General features: G+C 35.9%; 1 protein-coding gene across 2 annotated transcripts in view; it reads right to left on the bottom strand.

The window, feature by feature from the left end:
- Vezt (vezatin, adherens junctions transmembrane protein) overlaps positions 1–23081 on the bottom strand; it is a 78267-nt gene that overhangs the window by 47916 nt on the left and 7270 nt on the right. For both annotated transcript variants that reach the window (XM_077798630.1, XM_077798629.1), the window contains exon 2: positions 2386–2520. In XM_077798630.1, coding sequence (XP_077654756.1) covers positions 2386–2520 — 135 coding nt within the window. The remainder of the gene's footprint in view (positions 1–2385; positions 2521–23081) is intronic.

Here is a 23081-nt window from a genome sequence, read left to right on the forward strand (position 1 = left end):
ATCTTGTGAAAGAGCTGGGAATGGTGGGTGTATGCCTACAATCAGGAGGCAGAGGCAGGAGGACTGGAAGTTGGAAAGATTGCAAGTTAGAGGCCAGTCTGGGCAACTTAGTGAGGACCTGTCTTAAAATAAAAAGTAAAAAGGACTGGGAATGTAGCTTAGTGGTAGAACACCCCTGGCTTCAATCCCCAGGACTGTAAAGAAATGAAACCAAACAAACAAAAAAACCTTATGAAAGGAACATTTAAGAACCACCACAGAGCTGGGGTTGTAGCTCAGTGATAGAGTGCTTGCCTAGCATGTGAGGCACTGGGTTTGATTCTCAGCACCACATATAAATAAATAAAGTCCATTGACAACTAAAAAAAATATTAAAAAAAAAGAACAACCACAGAAAAGGAGAAAAAAAGGTTGAATATTCATGATACAAATACTAGAAGAGACTATACAATAAATACTTATCATTAACATGAAAAAAAAGAGAAGGCAATTAATAATGCTAATGACTGCTTCATCAAGAACATATATTATACAAAACACTGTTTGCAAAGAAAAATAATTGATAGTTCACTCCCTGAACAGAAATTTGGGCACAATTCTAAAAATACATTCCCTGAGAATGAACTGAATAATTCAATAAATGCTTCTAAATTTTAGCTGTCCCAGATTCAGGGACAGCTAAAATTCATTTGAGGAAGATATAGCTCATAAAGTAAAAAAAGTTGCTTAGAGATGAACAATAGGAAGACAAACGTCCTCTGGCTGCGGTTTTTTTTTTTTTTTCCACCTCAATTACTGAGAGGATTCAATTGTAAGCTCTTTATCTGATTTGTTTATAAACATTTCTATAAATAAAATCCTTATCATAAATGACAAGCATTAATATCTACAAAACCTGAGTTTATGCCAAAAACCACTTCCAAAACTAGAAGCCAATTCCCATCCCTGCCCAAAGATTATCCCTTAGCTATTCTTTGTCTGCTGATGCTAAGTAATCTCAAATACAAGTGCTAGTCTAAAAATAGCCTATCAGACCTAACTTTAGGTTTTGTTTTTCAAACCCCTTCCCAAGAAAGAAAAGGGCAAGAAGGAGTAAATTGTGACCCATGTGAAAATTAATTCCCCTAACTTCCATTTCTAGGTATTAGTTAAAAACATTTCTTTAGCGTTTAGTTTGTTATTGCAAAGGGGCCAGCTTGGTTACCTCACATTTTACGTTTTACTAACAGGATCAGGAAAATATTCCTGTCAATTTATTCTCTATCTTCTTATCACAAAGGAGTAAATGACTAATTGGAAATTTGAATGTCTCTTCACAATAGTAACTGAGTCTTATAATAAAACATGGATTAAACTAGAAGGATTAAGGAATGAGGTAATCTAGCTAATGGCTAATATTTTTCTAAATCCTTTGAATAAGACTGAAATGTACTAAATATTTTCATATTTCAGTAAATATAGCTAATAAAATATAAGGAATCTTGTAGATGCATCTTCCAAGACATAATTAATGGAGATTCTTCTAGTATCTCAGCTTTACAATGTTGTATATCACTTACATGAGCAATTTACTGTATAGATGAAAAATAATCCTCTAAATATAAAGGCATCAGAAATTGAGGTAAACATACCCATTTTTCATATACCCTTGAAACTGTGTTTCAAAAACTTCAATTTGCTTTCTTATAGTTTGTGTTCTTTTAAAAAAATACTTAGAGGGGATAATTCCATTAAGTAGAGGATTCCTATTAGGTCGGTTCTAACTAAAGTTTTAGTATATTTTTCTGAATCCTTTGGATAACTTAAATATTAAAGAAATAATATATTTTAATTCAACCATGTTCATTTTCTCAGCTTATGTAAGTTATCCACAAAACAGTCCAAAGCAGCAGTAAGGATTCCCATTTACCTAAACAATTGTGTACCACTGATAAAATGAAAAATAAGCACCTCACCAAGGACATGGAGGGGCTTAGGAGATGGTTTTGTTTTTTATTATGGGAGGCAAAAGTATTTAACTAATAAGATAATTAAAAAAACATAAAAATATGAGCATGCTTGCCTGACATGTTGCTCAGTGACAACAGTCCTTGCCTAGTGGGTAGAAGGCCCTGGGTTACTTAAGTTCCTAGCAACCCCTCCTCCCCCCCACACAAATGAATATGTTCTCAACAGATGTGGTGGTGCATATCTATAATCTCAGGAACTCAGGAGGCTGAGACAGGAGGATTCCAAGTTTGAGGCTAGCCTCAGCAACTTAGCAAGTTGTCTGTCTCAAAATTTAAAAATTAAAAGGCCTGGGATATGGCTCAGTGGTTAAGCACCCCTGCATTCAGTATCCGTACCAAAAAAAAAGAAAGAATGAGTATCAGTGTGCTCTCTTACTTTCGATAGGACTTTCATAGGAGGCTTTTGTTGTCCCTCTGTGGTAGCACATTTTTCGGTTTTTGGTGACAAAGAAGAACATATTTCAAAATCTGTGTGTCCCAAATCCTGTAAGTACTGGTAAAGTGGAGAATTCTGAAAGAGACATATAAAATAAAGCAAATTTCAAGATCCTTATTTTTTTCAAAAGTTTAAAGAGGCCAAATTCAACATCAAACTTCACTGTCATGACTAGCATGTCCAAAGTCTTTAAAACTTCTGTGAGAATTGAATGCTGCAATCAATGTGATTTAATACCAATAAATCAACAAGCATTTAACAGAGAGACCCAAAAAAGGAAAAACTCTAAATAAAACACACAGAATATTTTGGGCAAGTACCAGCAAGCAAAACTGAATTTAGGAATATAAATAGATTGGTTAAGCAGTATCTTTGTCCCAAATTTTTGTATTCTTAAAGTAGACTGCTTCAAAATAGCCAATGCTGGTTAAAATTCCTAAGAGGACCTACAGTGAAACATGGTAATTACTTTAAGCCAAAAAATGTTAAGCAATGATTGCACTGTATTAATTACAATTTTATCATAACATCATCTTCATTACTTTGTTTAGCACAAGTATGTATTATCTATCATACGCTTGGCACTACAAATAAAACTCTTTGAAAGAATTACCGTAGGTAAACTATAAATCACATATGAGTAATGGCAAACCAGAGAGTAATACACGCATTAGAACACAGTAATTAAAAACCCAAACTCTGGAGGCAAACTATAGGTTCAAATCCCAATTTTGCCTCTTACTAGCTAAGTAACCTATGGCAATTTACAATCCTCTGTGCTTCAGTTATGCCATCTAAGGGACAGCAATCTGAGATTCACTTGCACCATGGCAGACTATAGATGCCTCAAGAGATGAGGCAAAGCGGTTTTTAGGGGCAAAAAGGAAAATTCCATTTAAGGTATTTTGAAACCGAGACCCCTGGTTTACAAGGGGCTTATTGCAGGAGGTACCATTGTTCATTGGTGGTACAGGCTCTTACTAGCAGAAGGTCTTTACAGAAGTGGCTTAACTGGAAAATTCTGGTTTGGTAAATTTCCATTCCTTTTTGGCAGTTCCTGTTTCAGGCTCACATGAGTGAAGGTTCTCCCCTCTTTGCCTCTGGACTTCGTTTTATTAGGGTTGAAATAAGTGAATCTATTTTGGTGCTGACAACTTTCACACAGTTAACAAATCTCAAGTATTTACTTGCATCATCTCAGTTATAGTTCACAACAAAGTTGAAAGGATTTTATTATTGTCATCATTATAATTATTATTGCTATTCCCATTTAGTACATGTAGAAACAGATTCTGGATGAAAGCAGAAGAGTTGGGATTGACTACTAAATCTGTCTCCAAAGCCAATGCTCTGAAATATATTATACTAAGCTCAAAGAAGAAATAATTCTTCATTTGTCTAGTAAGGAAGATACTAAAGAAGCTTATAGTTTAGTACAGAGAAACCAAGCAAATTAACAATAATAGGAACATATGGATGCTATGAAAACAAAGGAGCCACAGCTAAATTAGACTTTTAGGGACTATGTTGTTAAATTCAGAATAAGAGAGAGTAGAAATCTGCTGGGCCCCAATTTGAGAGAACAGAAATTTGAGCCAAATGCCTTTCTTTTAAGCTATGTCTAATCTCTTTTAAGAAATGTATTTTTAAAATTATGAGGAAGATGTGTTTCTTATACCTCTACTAGATTTAAAAATCTCTGGTGGCATAAACAGTTAATCTTTGTATCACCTCAGTGTATACTTGAATATTGCCTTGAATTATTCAATTTGTGTTTTCAAGTTGAACTGTGAACCCTAACCTGCTTTGCCCTTCAGGGTGGCAAAAGAACAAGAATACTAGTCCATTTGTCTGGATTGACCTTTTGAAAAGTTTACATACTTTAAAAATAAAACAAAACAAAACAAAACACTTGTTTTTAAGGCAGTAGAACTCTTTCTTCACTTGAATTCCCATGGGGAAGAACAATAAATAACACTGATCAAAGCAGAGTTACTTTAAGTCAGGGGCAGCAAACCTCTGCTATAAAAGGCCAGACAGTGAATCTGTTAGACTTTGCAGACCATATGGTTTCTGTCTCAACAATCAACCCTGCTGCTGAAGTGTGAAAACAGAGACAATACATAAACCCATGTACACTTATATCCCAATAAATCTTTATTTCCACACAATGAAATCTGAAATTTATATAATTTTCATGTTTCACAGAATATAAGTATTTTGATATTTTCTCCAACAATTTAAAAAAGGAAAGGTGGACAGGGAAGATGGGCCTATGGCTATAATCCCAGATAATCAGGAGACTGAGGCAGGATGATTGCAAGTTTGAGGCCAGCCTAGGCAAGTTAGTCTCAAATTAAAATTTAAAAAAATGGGGATATAGTGCAGTGGTAAAGCACTTGCCTAGCATGCCAGGGGCCTGCGTTGGATTTTCAGTACTGAACAATTAAAAAAAACCCAAACAAACAAAATAGTAAAATCATTGTTCACCAGCCATTTAAAAATTGGGGTGGGAGAATCTGGCCCCAAAACTTTATTTACTGATTCCTATTCTAATTAAAGATTCAATAGAAATCAGGAGGCATACTCTTTATCTATTTTTTTAAATGTGGTACTGAGAGTCGAACCCAGTGCCTCATGTGTGCCGAGTAAGCTCTCTACCACTGAGCTATAACCCCAGCCACAGGAGGCACACTCTCAAATGATTTTTGAGAAGAGGCTTGGAAGGTAGGGGTGGAAGCAAATTTCTTTTTATTCAGATTATAATGCTTCTTTTACTGCACATATAGCAGATGCTCCCTTAGCACTAACCCCTCCTTTTCTAGTTACGTCATTGCTCAAAAAAGAACAAAATGAGATATCTGTAGCACAGATTAAAAAAAAAAACCATAAATAGAAAAGAAACAATGAACACTTTGTTTTCTAGATTATGTTCTTCATATATGTTAAACATATACTTTCTGTTTGCTTTACCATAATCGAGAACACTTGCCTAACTCACAAAACAAAAGCATTAATAGATCATCTAACCATAAATAATGTCCAAGAGAGTCCTGTGATACAGCCTTTCTCCCTGGTTGAGTCTGCTTTTTCACTGCTATGACTAAAGGACCTGACCAGAACAACGGTAGGGGAGGAAGTTTACTTGAGGGCTCACAGTTTCAGAGGTCTTAGTCCATAGAAGGCCAGCTCCATTATTTGGGGCTCAAAGTGAGACAGAACATCAAGGCGGCAGAAGAGTGTGGCAGAGGGCAGCAGCTCACATGATGATCAGGAAGCAAAGAGAGAGACTCCACTCTCCAGATACAAAATACATATCCCATAGCCACGCCTCCACTGCCCCACTCCTCCAGTCCTACCCCACCATCCTTTAGTTATCACTCAATTAATCCCACTGGGTGATTAATTCATGGATTGAGTTAAGGCTCTTGTAACACAATCATCTCTTCTGAACCCTTTTGCATTGTCTCACACGTGAGCTTTTGGGGGACACTTCATAACCAAACCATAACACTCCCAGTAGCTTATTCTGCTTTTTCTTCAAACATAAAAATGAACCTAGGCTGGGGACATAGCTTAGTTGACAGAGTGCTTGCCTCACATGCACAAGGCCCTGGGTTCAATCCTCAGCATCACCAAAATAATAAAATGTAATTTCTAGACATCTATTATTATATTTCATATTTACAATTTCGTTTGTTTTTGTGGTACTGGGGATTAAATACAGGGGCTCTCTATCACTGAGCTACATTCCTAGTACTTTTTGAGACACAGTCTCTCTAAGTTGCTGATGCTGGCCAAGAACTTATGTTTCTCCTGCCTCAGCCTCCTGAGCTGGGATTATAGGTGACTGCCACCACTCCTGGCCATATTTGCAATTTTCTATTTTGGCTGTTAGTGCAAATCAGATCTCTTCCTAACATAAACCCAGAAATGTATGAATGTAAAAGCTCCATTTTCTATGTTTATGACAACACTCTCAACTGTGACATTTATTTTACAGCTTTTTTTCTTCTTTTATGCTTCAATCACTTTTGAGCCAAAAGAAAAAATTAAATTTAAGCAACGAGACACAAATGAAAACCAATCATTCTTTGGTTAACTGGATGTCAGCCAAGACGAACTGACCAAGATGGACCTTGTAGCACATGAGAGGAAATTTCTGGTGAAATTAATGCTTTAAAAATATTTGGGGGGCTGGGGATGTGGCTCTAGCGGTAGCGCGCTCGCCTGGCATGCGTGCGGCCTGGGTTCGATCCTCAGCACCACATACAAACAAAGATGTTGTGTCCACTGAAAACTAAAAAATAAATATTAAAAAAAAAATTCTCTATCTCATCCTCTCTCTCTCTCTCTCACTCTCTCTTTAAAAAAAAAATATTTGGGGATAAAATTTTCACTTTTTTCCTCAAACTGCAAAATAACTTGGAGATTATTTGATGGATCTTGGGAAACCACATCCTGACAATGATTCTCAAAATTTTTGAGACACCTTATGGTCTAAAAATTCAGGGCTCAAGTCATTGCAATGTCAATGTAAACAACATATTTTTAAAATTTATTTTTAAATTTTTAATTTATTAGTTCTAATCAGTTATACAAGACAGCAGAATGTTCTTTGAGTCATTGTATACAAATGGAGCACAATTTTTCATTTCTCTGGTTGTACACGAAGTAGGGTCCCACCATTCATGCAATCATTCATGTACCTAGGGTAATGATGTCTGTCTCATTCCACCATCTTTCCTACCCTCGTGCTCCCTCTGTGGTAAAACATCCCTCAGTTCAATCCCCACCACCAAAACAGAGACTGAGAGAGACTATTAAAATACTTCTTCCTTTCCAACTAATTTCTGTTTAAATTGATTTTCTTTATGTACTTCACACAGTAAATTGCAAAACATAAAACCATACGTTGCATCACACTGAATGCATGAAAAGTGTGTTAGTTTTCTGTTGCTGTGACAAAATACCTGATACAAAAACCATAAGTTGCATCACACTGAATGCATGAACAGTGTGTTAGCTTTCTGTTGCTGTGACAAAATACCTAAGACAATCAACTTATAAGGAGGAAAAGTTTATTTTGAAATGGCTCATGGTTTCAGAGATTTCAGTTCACGGTCATCTATCTGGCTCCCCTGCAATGGGTCTGTGGTTAGACAGAACATCATGGTGTGAGGTGCATGATATAGAAAAGTTGCTCACCTCATGCCAGCCAGAGCAAAGAGAGGGAAAGAGGGCAAGGACCCAATGTCCCCTTCAAGGATACACCCATAAAGACCAAATTTCCTTTTAGTACATCCCACCTCTCAACTATTCCATCACTTCCAAATAGTGCCACAGGAGCTACATTCACAGCCCTTTTTATTTAAGACATGGTCTTGTTGAGCTGCTGAGGGTCTTAGTAAGATACTCAGGTTGGCCTTGAACTTTGTGATCCTCCTTCATCAGCTTCCTGAGTCACTGGGATTATAGGTACACGCCACTGCATTCATTTTTGATAATATCAACAAAGAATGGCTTTGCCAAAACTTGATGCATCATTGTTCCAAAAAGGTTAACTTTCTCTCTTTATTTCTCTCTTTCTTTTTCTTTCAATGTGCTGGGGTATTGAACCCAACTATAAGCTCATAGTTGGGTTCTACCACTGAGTTATATCACCCTCAGCCCTTGAAAAGGTTAATCTTAATATAGAAAATGAAATTTTACCAACGCGTCTTTGTACTGTGTGTATGTATGAGAGAATGAGAGCGAATAATGTCTTAGTACTAAAACTTGATCACCCATTCTGGGCCTGGTGGTACATGCCTGTAATTCCAGGTATTTGGGAGGCTGAGGCAAGAGTATCACAAGTTAGAGGCCAGTCTGGAGAAGTTAGTGAGACATCTCAAAATAAAAAGGCTGGGGCTGGGGATATAGCTCAGTGGCAGAGCACTTGCCTAGCACACATGAGGCCCTGGGTTCAATCCCTAGTACCACCAAACAGACAAACAAAACTAAGACTAACAACAAAATGCTTGATCACTCAATATAAAATAATTTATTTTGATTTTGATTGCTTTCTTTTATAGCAAAATGAGATTCCCTATTGCAACTGTACTAACCACTTTGAGTTTGGGGTCCACTGGTTTTAAAAATTAATAAATACACAGAAATATCTATTATTCTCATAGTGTTATTATAGGATAATAGTGACTTTAGAAAGGGACTTTTTTGTGAGAGGGTAAGGGAGAGTAGGTGAGGCTAGGTAATTTTTCCTGTTATAAATTTTTCCTTGGTTTAATCACAGTAGAACCACAGATGTTTTAGTTACATTGTTTTCTGAAGAGAAATCATCAGCATTGGACTCAAACTATAATTCTGAAGTATCAGAGAAATGTTCCTGCAGCCAAAAGAAATACGAGAAACCTCAGACATGGCATGTGGGAGCTCCTCCTCAGGAAATCCTTGTGGTTTACTATTCCTGTAAATTCTAGCTGACAGAAAACACACATCATAGCACAAGAAAGAATTTTGCTAAATGAAAAATAGCCAAAAATTTTTGGTTGTACTGATTGTTCTGGTGGCTGAAACATATTTTTGCAAGAAAAATAAACAAAAATAGACAAGAAACCCCCAAAGTTTTGCTGAACAAGTACTTCAAGAAAATGACTCATCCAAGTCCCATGTTAATGGTACTACATACTAACCCTACACACAACCCCTGCTCTACTGTCCAACATAAAGATATCAGACCCCACACTAATGGATATATAAAGTCTGAACCACGCATTTCACACAGTGTTTGTTTTTTGTGTGATCCACGGTACATTCTGTAGAGGTGTATCATTATTGTTGGTTTACACTTTAGCGTAAAGATTATTTCAGAAATGGATGCGAAGGATGAAATGCTCTTATTATTAGCTTAACTCTTCTAAAATGCTTTAAATACAACAGAACAAGTTGTAATCTTTCAGGTCTGAGGCCAGAGAGGAACTGGGTAATTAGATCTGTAGATTTTCTGTATTCTGGATTTGCCTGATTGTGTGAGATAAGATGGCATTTGATTTAGCACAAAGTTCTATATAATAGTTGGGGGAGAAGAAAAGGTACAATGGTCTAGTAAAATATAAAGCTGCTGCAGTGGATGTTGGATGATAGGTACATGGAGCTTTCATTGTATTCTTCTCTTTTTAAATATATATAATTGTTTCTAAATTTTTAAAGATGGACACAATATCTTTACTTTATTTATTTTATTTATTTTTATGTGGTGCTGAGGATTGAACCCAGCGCCTCATGTAATCCACTACTGAGCTATAACCCCAGCCCTAAATATATAATTTTAAAGTCCACAATGACTGTCCTTTTAAAATCATATACCAGGTTTTCCCAGATTTAGACAGAAAAGGTTAAAGAAGCTACTATGGAAGAAAAATGCAAAATTGACATACACACACAAAAAAATTCAACTTATCTTAATCTGGAAAAAAGGTCAATTTACTAGATTTTAAAATACAAATGTTAACTATTTTCCTTATAATAGTAGTGGTACTTTTAATTTCTACTCAAAGGGAATATGCCACAAAGGAATACAAAAATAATGAAGCAATATCTTTAAATTAATTTGTGAGTTAATCACACAGGTATCAACCAGTGTAACATGCACACATGATATTTTATGCATTCATTTAAAATACTCTGACAATGCAAGGCAAGTATGTGGTCTTACAGACTTCCTATGACAATGTCCAGGCTCATTTTAAGAAAATAATGAATTCAAAAAAAGCAAAACTCAGAATAGAAAGTCAATTATTCTTCCATGGTTTGTAACCCAAAAAATCCAACAGAATTTCTAAGAATGAAATTAATTACTTGCAAATCAAATGCACCAGAGGTGCTGGGGATGTAGCTCAGTGGTAGAGCACTTGATTAGATGTGCAAGGCCCTGAGGTTTGATCCCTGGCACAGAAAAAAAAAAAATGCATTTCAGAGTTTACACTGAAATTTTAATAAGCCACTAATACTATATAAAGACAAATAACTGTACTACTTGGTTATACTTAAATAACTTTTATGATAATCAATATGAACCTTTAAATAGGCTCAGAAATATTATCACAATATTAAAAATATATGAAGAAAAATTTTCTATAGAATCTTATGTGTAGTGAGCCGTTTCTGTGTACTGTGGCCGCCATTACAAGATGGCGCTGATAAGCGCCGTGGCCTGTGATAAACAACTCCTTATTTTGGGAGAGTTGGCACGTAGCTGTAAAACACCCTGTGAGAAAGATCCACGTGGCAGTTGTGCATTGGGGCTTTATCTGCTTTAATAGGGCTGGGGCACGTAGCAGGAGTAGTAGTAGTAGTAGTAGTAGGAGTAGGAGTAGGAGTAGCAGTAGAAGTAGCAGTAGGAGTAGTAGTAGAAGCTAGAAGACATGTCAAAATAAAGGCCTGAATAAACTGCTGAAGGAAGAATCCTGTGTCGTGTTTCCTTTGCTGGCGAGGGGACGCAGCACTTATGTATACTTTAATAAGGATTTAAATTTTAAATCCTATAAGAATTCTAGCTGAGCTAGACTACTGGAAGATTTTTTTCTACATGAACTTGCTGTTCATTTAACTGAACTTCAGTTTTCCAATAAAATAATTTTCATATTTAGGGTGTCAACATAAAAAAGAAATGCATGTCTGACTAACAGGGACACAGATATTAACTAGGAAAGTCAGGCATTTAAATAACCTAGCCTCTTCTACAAAAGTCTCCATGTTGACTAGTTTTCTTTGGCTACAGACACTATCAGTTTTAGTAGAGTCATCCCTCTAGTCCTTGGGTTTCACATCTGTGGATTTAACTAACCACAGATAGAAAACTCCTACATCTGTAGAACATGTACTGATTTTTTTTTTTGCCTTTTCATTATTCCCTAAACAATACAGCATAACAACAATTCACATAGTATTTTATTGTATTAGGTATTGTAAGTAATCTAGAGATGGTTTAAAGTACACAAGAGGATGTGTGGGGTTACTATACCATGTTCTATATGGGATGTGGCATTTGCTAATTTGGATATCCTGGTGAGGAGGGGCAGGAACAAATTCCCTGTGATTGATTGTGTTGTGGGCCTGTAATCCAGCCCTTCTATGGGACAAACAGCCAGTGCTGGCTACTAAGATAACGGTCACTGTGTCACAATGCTTTTTTCTGTTTTCCTTCTCTGTCACTTCCTCTGTCCTGGTCTGAACCCTTGATGCTCTCTTTTCACACTAACCCTGATGCACACTTTAGACTCTTTCTGTCCCTTCTTCAGAAGAGCTGATCTCAGAGCCATTTTTAAAAAGCACCTAGTAGCCTGCAACAACTGAGCGCCAAATTTTCTCTGGTTCCTCACAAACTATCTGTTCATCTTATAGATACCAATGACTGAGAGCTAACAGCATTATAGTGGACAAAGCATCTGACTAGAAGTCAGACAATGGCTGTTCATTCATTTGTCAATAACCAAATATTTATTGAGCACCTACTGTGTGTAAGGTACTAGAGTGGCTTTAGTAGTTTTTTGACTTTAACTTCTTGCTAGGAATATGTAAGAAATTGTTAACTTATTTTACCTGTAAAAGGAAACTAAGCTTAATTGCTCAAACTCATTTTTTATTGCTTTTCTATTTTTAAATTTAAAAATTTAAATAATACAAAAAATTTTTAAAATGGCATAAAATGAGAATTAAGCTTGTTTATCCAACCCTTAACGCTTGGTCTCTCTCAAAAGATAATAAACATTCTTTATATTGTGAATCCTTTCCCCAAAGTTTAGTGTCCATTTATGTATATATGAATAGTCTTTCTTTATGTAGTATTGGAGATTGAATCAGGGCACTTGATCACTGAGCTATATCCCTAGCCCTTTTATTTTGAGATAGGATCTCACTAAATTGCTGAGGCTAGTCTCAAACTTGCCATCCTTCTGCCTCAGGTTCCCTAGCACCTGGGATTACAGACATGTGCCACTGAACCTGGAACCTTCAATATAAGTGAAAATATATTTTATACTCTTCTCTGTACCTGGCTTTCTTCATTTACTACATCTTAAAGATCTTTCCATATCAGGCCTTATATTCTACCTTATTATACCTTTGTAGTGTCCTTATAGCATTTCAAGTCTAGGAATGTGCCATTATTTACTTATTCTGTCTCCTATTGTTGGATAAACTAGACCAGGAGATATATGGAAATGGAGAAAATTTTAATAAATGTTTAGGTATTAAAATAAAAATGATTTGGTTACTGACTAAAAACAGATGGCAATGGAGGGAACAAGATGTCTCCTACCTTTCCAGTTTGAATAATCAAGTGGTGCTATTTACTAAAACATAAAATAGCAGCAAAGCAACAAGTCAGAGAAGGAAAACAACAAGTCTGAAATAGTCAAAGGTGAATGCCACTGACCTAAAATATCTTGAGATCAGGAGAGTGGCCTACTGAATGTACAGATTCAAGTTTTTAGCATATAAATACAGTGGGAAGTCCATATGGCAAACATATGTAGATGAACTAGATGACATATGCAAGATGAACTACATACAACAGTATGAGAAGACAAAAAGGCTCTAAGAGAGCCCAATATATTAGAGAAGAAAAGAGTCAAAGCTGGAAAATAATAACAGCAACACTACAAATAGTTCACATTTGTTGAGTTGCTTATATGCTGGGCACTGAAAAAGCATGTTTCAGAACACTGAATTCTAAAACCAGCCTTCTAAAGAGGTATTATTTTTACTCCCATTTTACAGATAAGGAAACTTATGTCATAGAGAGGTTATAACTTGCTTGGTTACTCAACCGAACTCAGCTGGTTGGATTCTAAAGCCCAGTCTTAACATAAAACTGTCTCTGAGGAAAAAGGGAGATAAAGAAACAATCAACTTCTGTGTCTCAAATTGGTCATACATATTACCTGTTATTTTCTTTAAGGTCCAAAATGCTAATCCCTGCCAGATATGGTTTTTAATTAAATCATATTTTTGTCTCTCTTCAGAATGTCCTCATCTCAAATTATTCTCTTTTACCAGTGGCATTAAGTTTCATACAAACTGTAACTATTAAGTTTCATTGAAACTAGAACATTTTTTGGCACAGTTGAGCAGTCTTAAAATCCCAGCAATTTGGGAGGCTGAGGCTGGAAGATCATGAGTTTGAGGCTAGACCCAGAAATTAGTGAGCCCTGTGGCAAAGAATAAAAAGGACTGGGAATGTGGCTCTGTGGTAAAGTGCCCCTGGGTTCAATCCCCAGTAAGAAAGAAAGAAAAAGAGAGGGAGGGAGGGAGGGAGGGAGGGAGGGAGGGAAGAAGGGAGGGAGGGAGGGAAGGAAGGGATGAAGGAATAAATAAATTTAGCTCTAAAAGAAATAGAGATATCGCAAGCACTAGTATGAATACGATCATGTAAATTAAACAAAACAAAACAAATACAGTAGGTCCCACCTGAGGGTTCTGCAAGTGGAGACTCAAGCAACAATGGACACAAAAAATTTTTTTTTGAAAAGAAAAAAACAGAACATGTACAGACTTTTATTTTTGTCATCATTCCCTAAACAATATAGATGTATACTTACTATTTATATAGCATTTCCATTGTTAGGTATTATAAGTAATACAGAGAAGATTTAAGGTACATGGGAGAATGTGTGTAGGTTATATGCAAATACTATGCCATTCTATATAAGATACTTGAGCATCTTCAGATTAAGATACTTGAGGTGCCAGAGTTGTGGTTCAGCGGTAGAGTGCTTGCCTTGTACACATGAAGCACTGCGTTCGATTCCCAGCACCATATATAAATAAGCAAAATAAAATAAAGGGCCATCAACAACTAAAAAAAAGTATTTAAAAAATTCTATTAAAAAAAAAGATACTTGAGAATCCTCAAATTGTATTATCCGCAGGAAATCGTAGAACCAATCCTCTGCAGATAATGAAAGATGGATTTATTTCAGTGCTGTTGTTTCCCACAGGCTATAGGGACCATAAGTGGTATATGGAAATGGCCCTGATCATCTCCCATCGCAGTAGCAGCTTTTACCTCAGGAGTAGTGATGTCAGTTCCTAATTTTATGTGATCCTGGCCAGATGTACTTTTTCCTCAAATGAGGATGATCAGTTTAGGTTCTCCTGTTTGATTTCCTCCATACCTATTTCCCCTCAAATAACAGAAGTATCAAATATTTACTGATTACCCAGACTGGGCTAGGCACTAATCTAAGTATTTTTATGTACTAACTTATCTCATCTATGCAATAATAACTTTATGAGGCACAGCTAATTTTAGATAAGAGGAAACTAAGGCACTTACTTAGAGTTACAAGGTTAGTGAATGATAGAACAAGGATTTGAACCTCAGCAGCCTGATAGAGCCACTGTTGTTATCCACTGAACTGTAAATAATTTGGAGTAAACAAGTTCATTAACTTGGTCTAGTGAGGTATTGTGTGTACTTTATTTTTTTTTTTAAACAGAAAGTAGACTTGTGATTTAAAAACTATTTAGCTGATTAAGTTAGAAAACTCAAAATAGGTCAGCATTATTCTCTTGACAATATCTACATTTACTACCAATTACTTTATTTTTGTTTCAGATGAGCTATAATTCATATGTAAGAATTCAGTAAGAGCATTTGCCCAAAGCCATACAAGGCCAGATACTGGCTATAAAGATTCTTGGGGACTATAAAAACAATAGTAATCTATTCTTATAAATTACTTTCAAATTTATAAGAATATTTTAAAAATTAACTCAATTTTTTGTTTGTTTGCTTTTTATTTATTTATTTATTTTTGTACCAAGGATCAAACCTAGGGGCACTTAATCACTGAACCACATCCCAAGTTCTTTTATTTTTTTAATTTTGCGACAGGATCACACTAAGTTGCTTAGGACCTCACTAAATTGCTGAGGCTGGCTTTAAATTTGCAACCCTCCTGCCTCAGCCTCCTGAGCCACTGAAATTACAGGCATATACCCACCACGCCCTGCTGCTCAAGAGATTTTTAAAACAACTCTTAACTGAAAATGGAGAGAAAATTCAGACAACATGATGCAATGGATTTCTTTATTGTACAGTTAACTTGTATAAACCAATAAGAAAAACATTTTTAAATAGTATAAATGAGGAAAGGATATAAAAAAGCAATTTAAAGAAAAAAATACAACTGATTTAATATAAATGAAAATATGTTAAACTTCATCCTTGATTTAAGAAATGCAAATTAAAAATAAAATTCTTATCTATTAGTTGGCAACAATTAAGAAGTCTGATAATATATAACATTGGCAAGGTATGGGAAACAGATATTTCAATCTAGTTGGAGTATAGGTGCAAAAATATAAGTATATATATCCATCAACCTAGCAATTCCATTTCTAGGTATCTAGCCTATCAATGTAATTATAATAGTATGCCAGAACATACATACAAGAACACTAAATTCTGCAACTATTTAAGAACCCCATTTATGTTTTGAAAAAACCCCACAAAATCAAGTTATACAATATCTCTGTGTCACAGAAGGATACACATGCACTCATACACACACAGAAATATAATTGTACTGAAATTGATCTGGAAGAACACATATCAAAGTGACTACAGTAGCTACTTACATGGAGAAAAGGGGAAGTGGGGGATAAAAAAAACATAAGGGAAGGGGAAGGGAAAGCTAATGCTTTCCCTGGTATTATTTGAACTTCTTACAATAAGAATATATTCATATGCTATTTGTGTGGGAAATGGTACCCAGCAAAAAGCCTGATAAAAAAGAAGATGCCCAACTAATCATTAGTCCATCAAATGAACAGAAAAATCTTGTGCTCTTTTCCATATCAAAATTAAAGATCTACTTTAATTATTACAGATTCCTTTATTTAAAGTGTCAGTTCTGGGCTGGGCTTGTGGCTCAAGTGGTAGAGTGCTTACCTAACATGCCTGAGGCACTGGGTTATATTTTCAGCCCCACATAAAAATAAAATAAAGATATTGTGTCCACCTAAAACTAAAAAATAAATAAAAATTTTTAAAAAGTGTCAGTTCTATATCAAAACCAGACTCTTGGATCTGACAGAATGCTAACCATTATCAGATGTTTGGGTTCTCTAGTCTGTATTAAACACAAAAAGCAACAGGAAGACACAGGCACACTAGCTAGAAATACAAGGCAATATAAGGCACAAAGGATTAGTACTGACACCTGAAATTCTGTGATGTTTGAGGAGTTACTTTGTTAATGCAGCCTTCTCACCTACATGAATCTGTGTTCCTCCTAACCAAGAAGCCTTGGTTTTCCATTCCCAAATTACAGAACTCACCAAATCATTAACAGGTCACTTTAAAATTTTGTATCAACTGTAAATATCTGTTTTTAAAAAACTAATGTGTATACACACACACACACACACACACACACACACACACACACACACATATATATATGGTACAAAGTAAATTATATATATTTAAGTTTGTGCCATGCCAACAGACCTCTATTTAGAATGAAACCTTTAAAGAACAAGGTATCTATACTTTAGGGATCTCACTGGAGAATATGTGCCTGGAAATCAATATTTGCTACTTTAAAAGATTTTAAAATATTATCTTTGAAAATAGCTTAAAACCATAGGTGTAAATGTGATTATCTCATATAAAATAGCAATTTTCTTTTTCTAGAAAATACTACCCAAAAGGATAAACTCTTATTAATTGTTATAGCTTCTTTATTTCTTTTCAGGCTAGCTTTAGAACACCACAAGATAAACTGATATAGCATCACCAAATTATTTAAGGCAGCAATTTTCTTAGTTATTAATGAAAAAGGTACTTAAAGAATTAAAACTCTGCCCAAATTAACAAAACCCAATGGAAAATAAATTTTCCCATTACTATTAATTATTTTATAATTATATAAAATAATTTATAATTATTATACTACATTTCTACAGAAATCATTATATATTGGCTTTTCTTTAATTCAGTACATAACCAGAAAGTATAATTTGAAATTAACTACTTACTGCCTGTCCCTCCCTTAATCCTTGATAATATCATAGGACAGAGCCCTGCAAATTAAAGACATTATAAAATAATAGGAAATATACTTTGGAATTTACACATTTGAATATAACTTCTAAATATTACAACAAAAGCCCCAAATGCAAACATTCATTATTCCTCAATATTAGCAAAGCAAAATCTCATTATAAAATTCAAAAAGATTATGTTAAAAGGGTCCATAAAAATTGGTCCAGCTATGCTACTCACAGACAGCATAATTCTAATTTCTCCAAATTGAAGAAGTTAGAGCCTCTAGTATGTATTCTTTTCTTGACCCACACACCTCTTCCAGGGATGAGTCCCACTTGTTTCTCCAGAAGTACAGTACAAAATGGCCACTGAATAGGAGGGCGTGCCTTTGTCATTACTAAGCATTTTCCTATCTGAAGCAGCTCTTAAAAAAAAAAAAAAACCTGAATATTATTTCTTCAATGCTACTATTACTCAGCAACTGCTGAAGAAAGTAATTAGAAGAGTGGGCCTTCAAGGATGTTAGTTAATATCAATGTATTTTAAACATTTTTTTATAAACTAGTAGGATAGATAAGAATATATTCATAAATTTTCCTGGCTGCAGTCATCTAATATTTTCACTGAAAATCATTTTACCCACTTGCTCTTGCATGAGTACTTTAAACAGCAAAAAGTTTTTAGAATAGTTTTCAAGGTCTTTGTATACAATAGTATAAATGCTATTTAAGCACACTAGTCCATAAGTCCAAAAATAAAATTAAAAAATCAAACATATTCATCAAAAGAAAGGCTACTGCCAGATATGGTGGCATATGTCTGTAATCCCAGCTACTTGAGAAGCTGAGGAAGGAGGATGACAAATTTGAGACTAGCTTGGTAATAATAGCCAAACCCTGTCTCAAAATAAAATAGAAAGGGTTGGAGATGCAGTTCAGAGGTAACGTGGTAAAGTGCTCACCTGGCATGTGCCATGTGTGAGGCCCTGAGTTCAATCCCCAGTACTGGGGGGAAAAAAAGAATTTGTAGTTTATAGTTCTGGGAAGAGATAAAAAGGGAGACTTTTCTCTCAAAATGCTTCATAATTCTCCTACATTAGAAAGGGAGAGTCTAAAAGCAAAAGGAAAACAAGGTCAGGGCAAGGTATATATTGAAGTAGAAAATCTATTTTCATAAAGATCTTAAAGAGATATGAAATTAAAGGCTGTGGGTCAATTAGCAAAATCTATCCATGTAGGTGGTTATAATTGTCAGCTACACAAATTACAATGTAGATTTTAAAATAAACAGTATCCTCAAATATGTTATTTCAAATAAAGACTAATGGACATTCTGATTTGCTGATTTTCTGTGGGAATAACAGGAAGTCACAATGGATACTGTGAACAGTAGCCCCAAACCCCAGGCAATGAAGATGAGTAGGCTGCCTTACTGTGCAGTGAGGATGCTGAGCTTGGGGCCTTTTCTCCTAAACCCATAAGGCATGATTTTCTTCCAGGAACTTGGAGGACACCTGGTACAGAAGCAGGGAAATAAAATGGACTCTAGGTTTCTAACCTAGAAATACACCGGAAATGAGTAAATTTTCTTACTGCATTTCCTAATTAATGGAAGCCTTAAAGGTAGTTTCAGATTTCCTAGAATGGATTTAAGAAAAATTTCATACTAAGGATGGTCTGGTACAAAGGATGATTTTGTTACAATTGGGAAACATGCTCTAGGGAAACTGATCTCATTCAGAGTCTCATTACTAATTAATATAAGTCTGTCTCTTTGATTCACTGACTAGTTCACTTCCCATGATGTTTTTTTACAGAACGAAAATTTTTAATATAACTGCATAAAGTACCATAATAAATAATATAAGTGCTATGTGTATCACAGCTTGAGACAAAGGGACTTGCATTTTTTTAAAAAAACGCAATGAAAATACATAAAAGAGTTCTGGGATTGAAAAATAAAGTTCCTGGAATGGTGGCACATGTCTGTAATCCCTGCTACTTAGAAGCTGAGGCAGGAGGATCACAAGTTTGAGGCCAGTCTCAACAATTAGCAAAACTCTCTCTCAAAAAATAAAAAGAACTGGGGTTGTAGCTCAGTGGTAGAGCCCCCCACCCCCAGGTTCCATCCCTAATACTGCAAGAAAACAAACAAATTAACAAACAAACAAAAGAGGCTGGAGACTAGCTCAGTGGTAGGGCATTTGCCTAACATGCATAACTACATGCATAAGTCTCTTAGTTTCATCCCCAGGATAACATATCAAGAAAAATCCTAAACCAAAAAAAGGATAAAAGAGAGACATACTTATTCCTCTTTTCAAATGTTCAGATTTTAAAAAAGAAAAAAAATTTAATATCTATACCAGAGCCCTGAGGATATGTGGAGAAACCAAAACTGAAGAAACAACACAACACAAACAGGGAAAAAGCAGACTTGTTCCCCTAGAATAATTTTTATAATTCATATTAAACATGTAATTTCTTCTGCATATCTGGTGATAAACTAGCTTTAGTTGTCACTTTCAAATCAATAGGCTTGAGATTTAATAACAACATTAATATTCTATGATACTGATAAAAGTATGAATTTTGTATACTTCTAATTTCAGCTACTATTTGGAACTAGATTATTTTAAATAATAAAGTTTTAGGGTTTTATGCTTACAAACTAAAGCAGAAGATAAATTTTGAGGAAAAATAAGATGACATAATATCTTAAATTTTATATGTATAATTACTCCAGATAGCAAGCTCCATTATCAAAACTGCAAACACTGTCCACGTGTACATTCACAGACCAAAACAATTTCCTTCCATTAGTCAAATCAATAATGCAAGTAGGACTCTTCAAATAACACTTTGGAAAATGCCTTAGTGTTCTTTAGAGGTATATAATAACCTTAAAAATTGTAAAGAAGCAATCACTCAAATAAAAGAGAACTTTTTTTAAACTTTGTTTTACATGTAGGAGGTTTTGTGAGTTGTTTCCTTTCATTTGATTGATTTAGTGCTGTACACAAAAAAAGTGCCAAAGCTGAACATACTGCCAAAAAAGGGTTAACATACAACTCACAGAGAAGTATAAAGGATGAAGCAGAGAAAGAGATCATGCTAGAAGGGATAAAAGTTATCTTTCTCAGTCAGGAACAAAGGAAGAGGGAGAATGAATTCAAACACACACCAAAAACCTTGCCAGTAAAGAGTTCAACTATGAAAAATAAGGTTACCAAAGACAGATTTGAGGAGAATGCAAAAAGTTCCTCGAGGACAGCACTGTCTCTATAAGAAGGACTTAACAAAGAAATGGTTTAGATGCATGACAAATAATGTAAAGAGGCAGAAAAACTGTTCCTTCTGATAAAAAGGTCTTATTTCCAGGTAATTTTCCTCTCCTGGAATAGCAGAGTTTTAAAAAGAATGAATGACTCGAGGGCTGGGGATATGGTTCAAGTGGTAGCGCGCTCGCCTGGCATGCGTGCGGCCCGGGTTCCATCCTTAGCACCACATACAAACAAAGATGTTGTCTGCTGAGAACTAAAAAAAGAAAAATAAAGAAATATTTTAAAAATTCTCTCTCTCTTTCTTAAAATTTTTTTTTAAAAAAAGAATGAATGACTCGAAATTTCTGCTATTTATATATGCATGTATGTCATGCATGTATGTAGCAAGGATTGAATCCAGGTCGCATGACCACTGTAGCACATCCCCGACCTTTTTATTTGAGAGAGGGTCTCGCTAAGTTTCTTAGGGCCTTGCTAAGTTTCCAAGGTTGGTTATGAACTCGAGATCCTCTTGCCTCAGCCTCCCAAGCTGCTGGGATTATGGTGTGCACCACTGTGCCTGGCTCTGCAATTAACTTATAACTAAGAAATCTGAAAGTTAAGAAAGAGCAACATCAGAACTTTAACACCTTTCAAAGGTGACTGGATAATTTTAACTTTCAAACATCTTAATAACAGAGTAAAACAATAATCTTGTTATTTCAGTATTTTATTTCATGCTCACGTGAGACAAGGTGTCTGTCCATTTCCTAAACCTTTCCTGGTGTTTAGCCAGAGAGAGAGAGAGAAAGAGAGAGAGAGAGATATCCAAGAAAGGTTACACTGTCCTCAGGATAAGATGACTGTAGAAGGTTCTGATTAACATAAAGTCTTAGCCAGGCATGGTGGTGCACACCTGTAATTCCAGTGATTTGAAGTGTGAAGCAGGAGGAACAACAACAACAAAAAAGTTCCAGGCCAGCCTCGGCAACTTGGTAAGACCCTGTCTAAAAAACAAACAACTACAACCACAAAAAAATAAATAAATAAAGGGCTGGGGATGTCATCAGTACCCTGGGCTTAAACCTAGTATTACAAATTATCCTAGAGAAGGAGGAGCCATACTCCAATATAACAGAATTAACCTTACAGGTATGTAGGGAATCTAGCCCTGAAAGGGTAAAAGAAACTGAAGTTAAAATGTAAAGGACCAGGTATTGTAAAGTTTCTAAGCTGCAAAGCCAGAGTTAAATGTAAAGGACCAGGTATTGTTAAGTTTCTAAGCTACACTCAAAGCCCGAAATTCCTGTAGCTGTTAAGACAATTCCCGGGACTGCTCATTAGATATCCCCCCCCCACACCCAGTGCAGCTCAGCAAGTAGGCACCTCAGGGCCTAAACCAATCAGTTTGAAGGTACACCCCGCTTTAGGACTGACCTATCACCCGTGCCCGACCTGTTTCTGCCAATGAATGTACTAATCATGTTTGAGAGTTATTGTTCGATTTTCCCCGCGCCTCATTATGATTTGCTCTGATGTATGCAAAGCCCCCGCCCTCCCCAAAAAGTGTACTTAAGCACTGCTTAACCCCTGCACGGGGCTCTTGGCCACTCTCCCTTCTTGAGTGAGCACGGAGCCCCAGCGCGCTGGATCTGCAATAAACCCCCTTTTGCTGTTGCATGAGTCGGTCTCTTGGTGGTCTCTTCCTCCATAGTTCGCCGGTCCCTTACAGCCCTAAGATGAAGGTGGTTAGGTTCTAGGGCAAGGACTGGAAAATGGCCAGAAATCTCACTCTTCCTTTCCTCCTCATTCCCTCTCCTACACCATCTTTCAGGGTCTTCTTCTTTCAGACTAGGAGGACTTATCTATGGTTTAGATATGAGGCATCCCCCAAAAGCTCAGGTATAAGACAATGGAAGAAAGTTTAGAAGTGAAACAATTGGGTTATGAGAACTTTAACCTAATCAGCACCTAAATCCACAGATAAAGATTGAATGGGCCGTAATTATAGACAGGGCATGACTGGATGTGGTGGGTCACTGGGGGCATGCCTTTGGGGTTTATATTTTGAACAGAGCTCTCTGTTTCTTGATTGTCCTGTTCTGAGGTGCATTCTTTCTCCATACACTTCTGCCATGATGTTCTGCCTCATCCCTGGCCCAGAGTAATGGAGTCAGCCATCAATGGATTGAAACCTCTGAAACTATAAGCTGAGCCCTCAAAAAACTTTTCTTCTTCTACATTTTTCTTCTCAAGTCTTTGGTCACAGTGACGAAAAAATTGACCAAAACAAGGACTCAATGTCAACCTCTAGAA

This window comes from Urocitellus parryii, chromosome 5, assembly GCF_045843805.1.
Source record: "Urocitellus parryii isolate mUroPar1 chromosome 5, mUroPar1.hap1, whole genome shotgun sequence".
NCBI classification, from domain to species: Eukaryota; Metazoa; Chordata; class Mammalia; order Rodentia; family Sciuridae; genus Urocitellus; species Urocitellus parryii.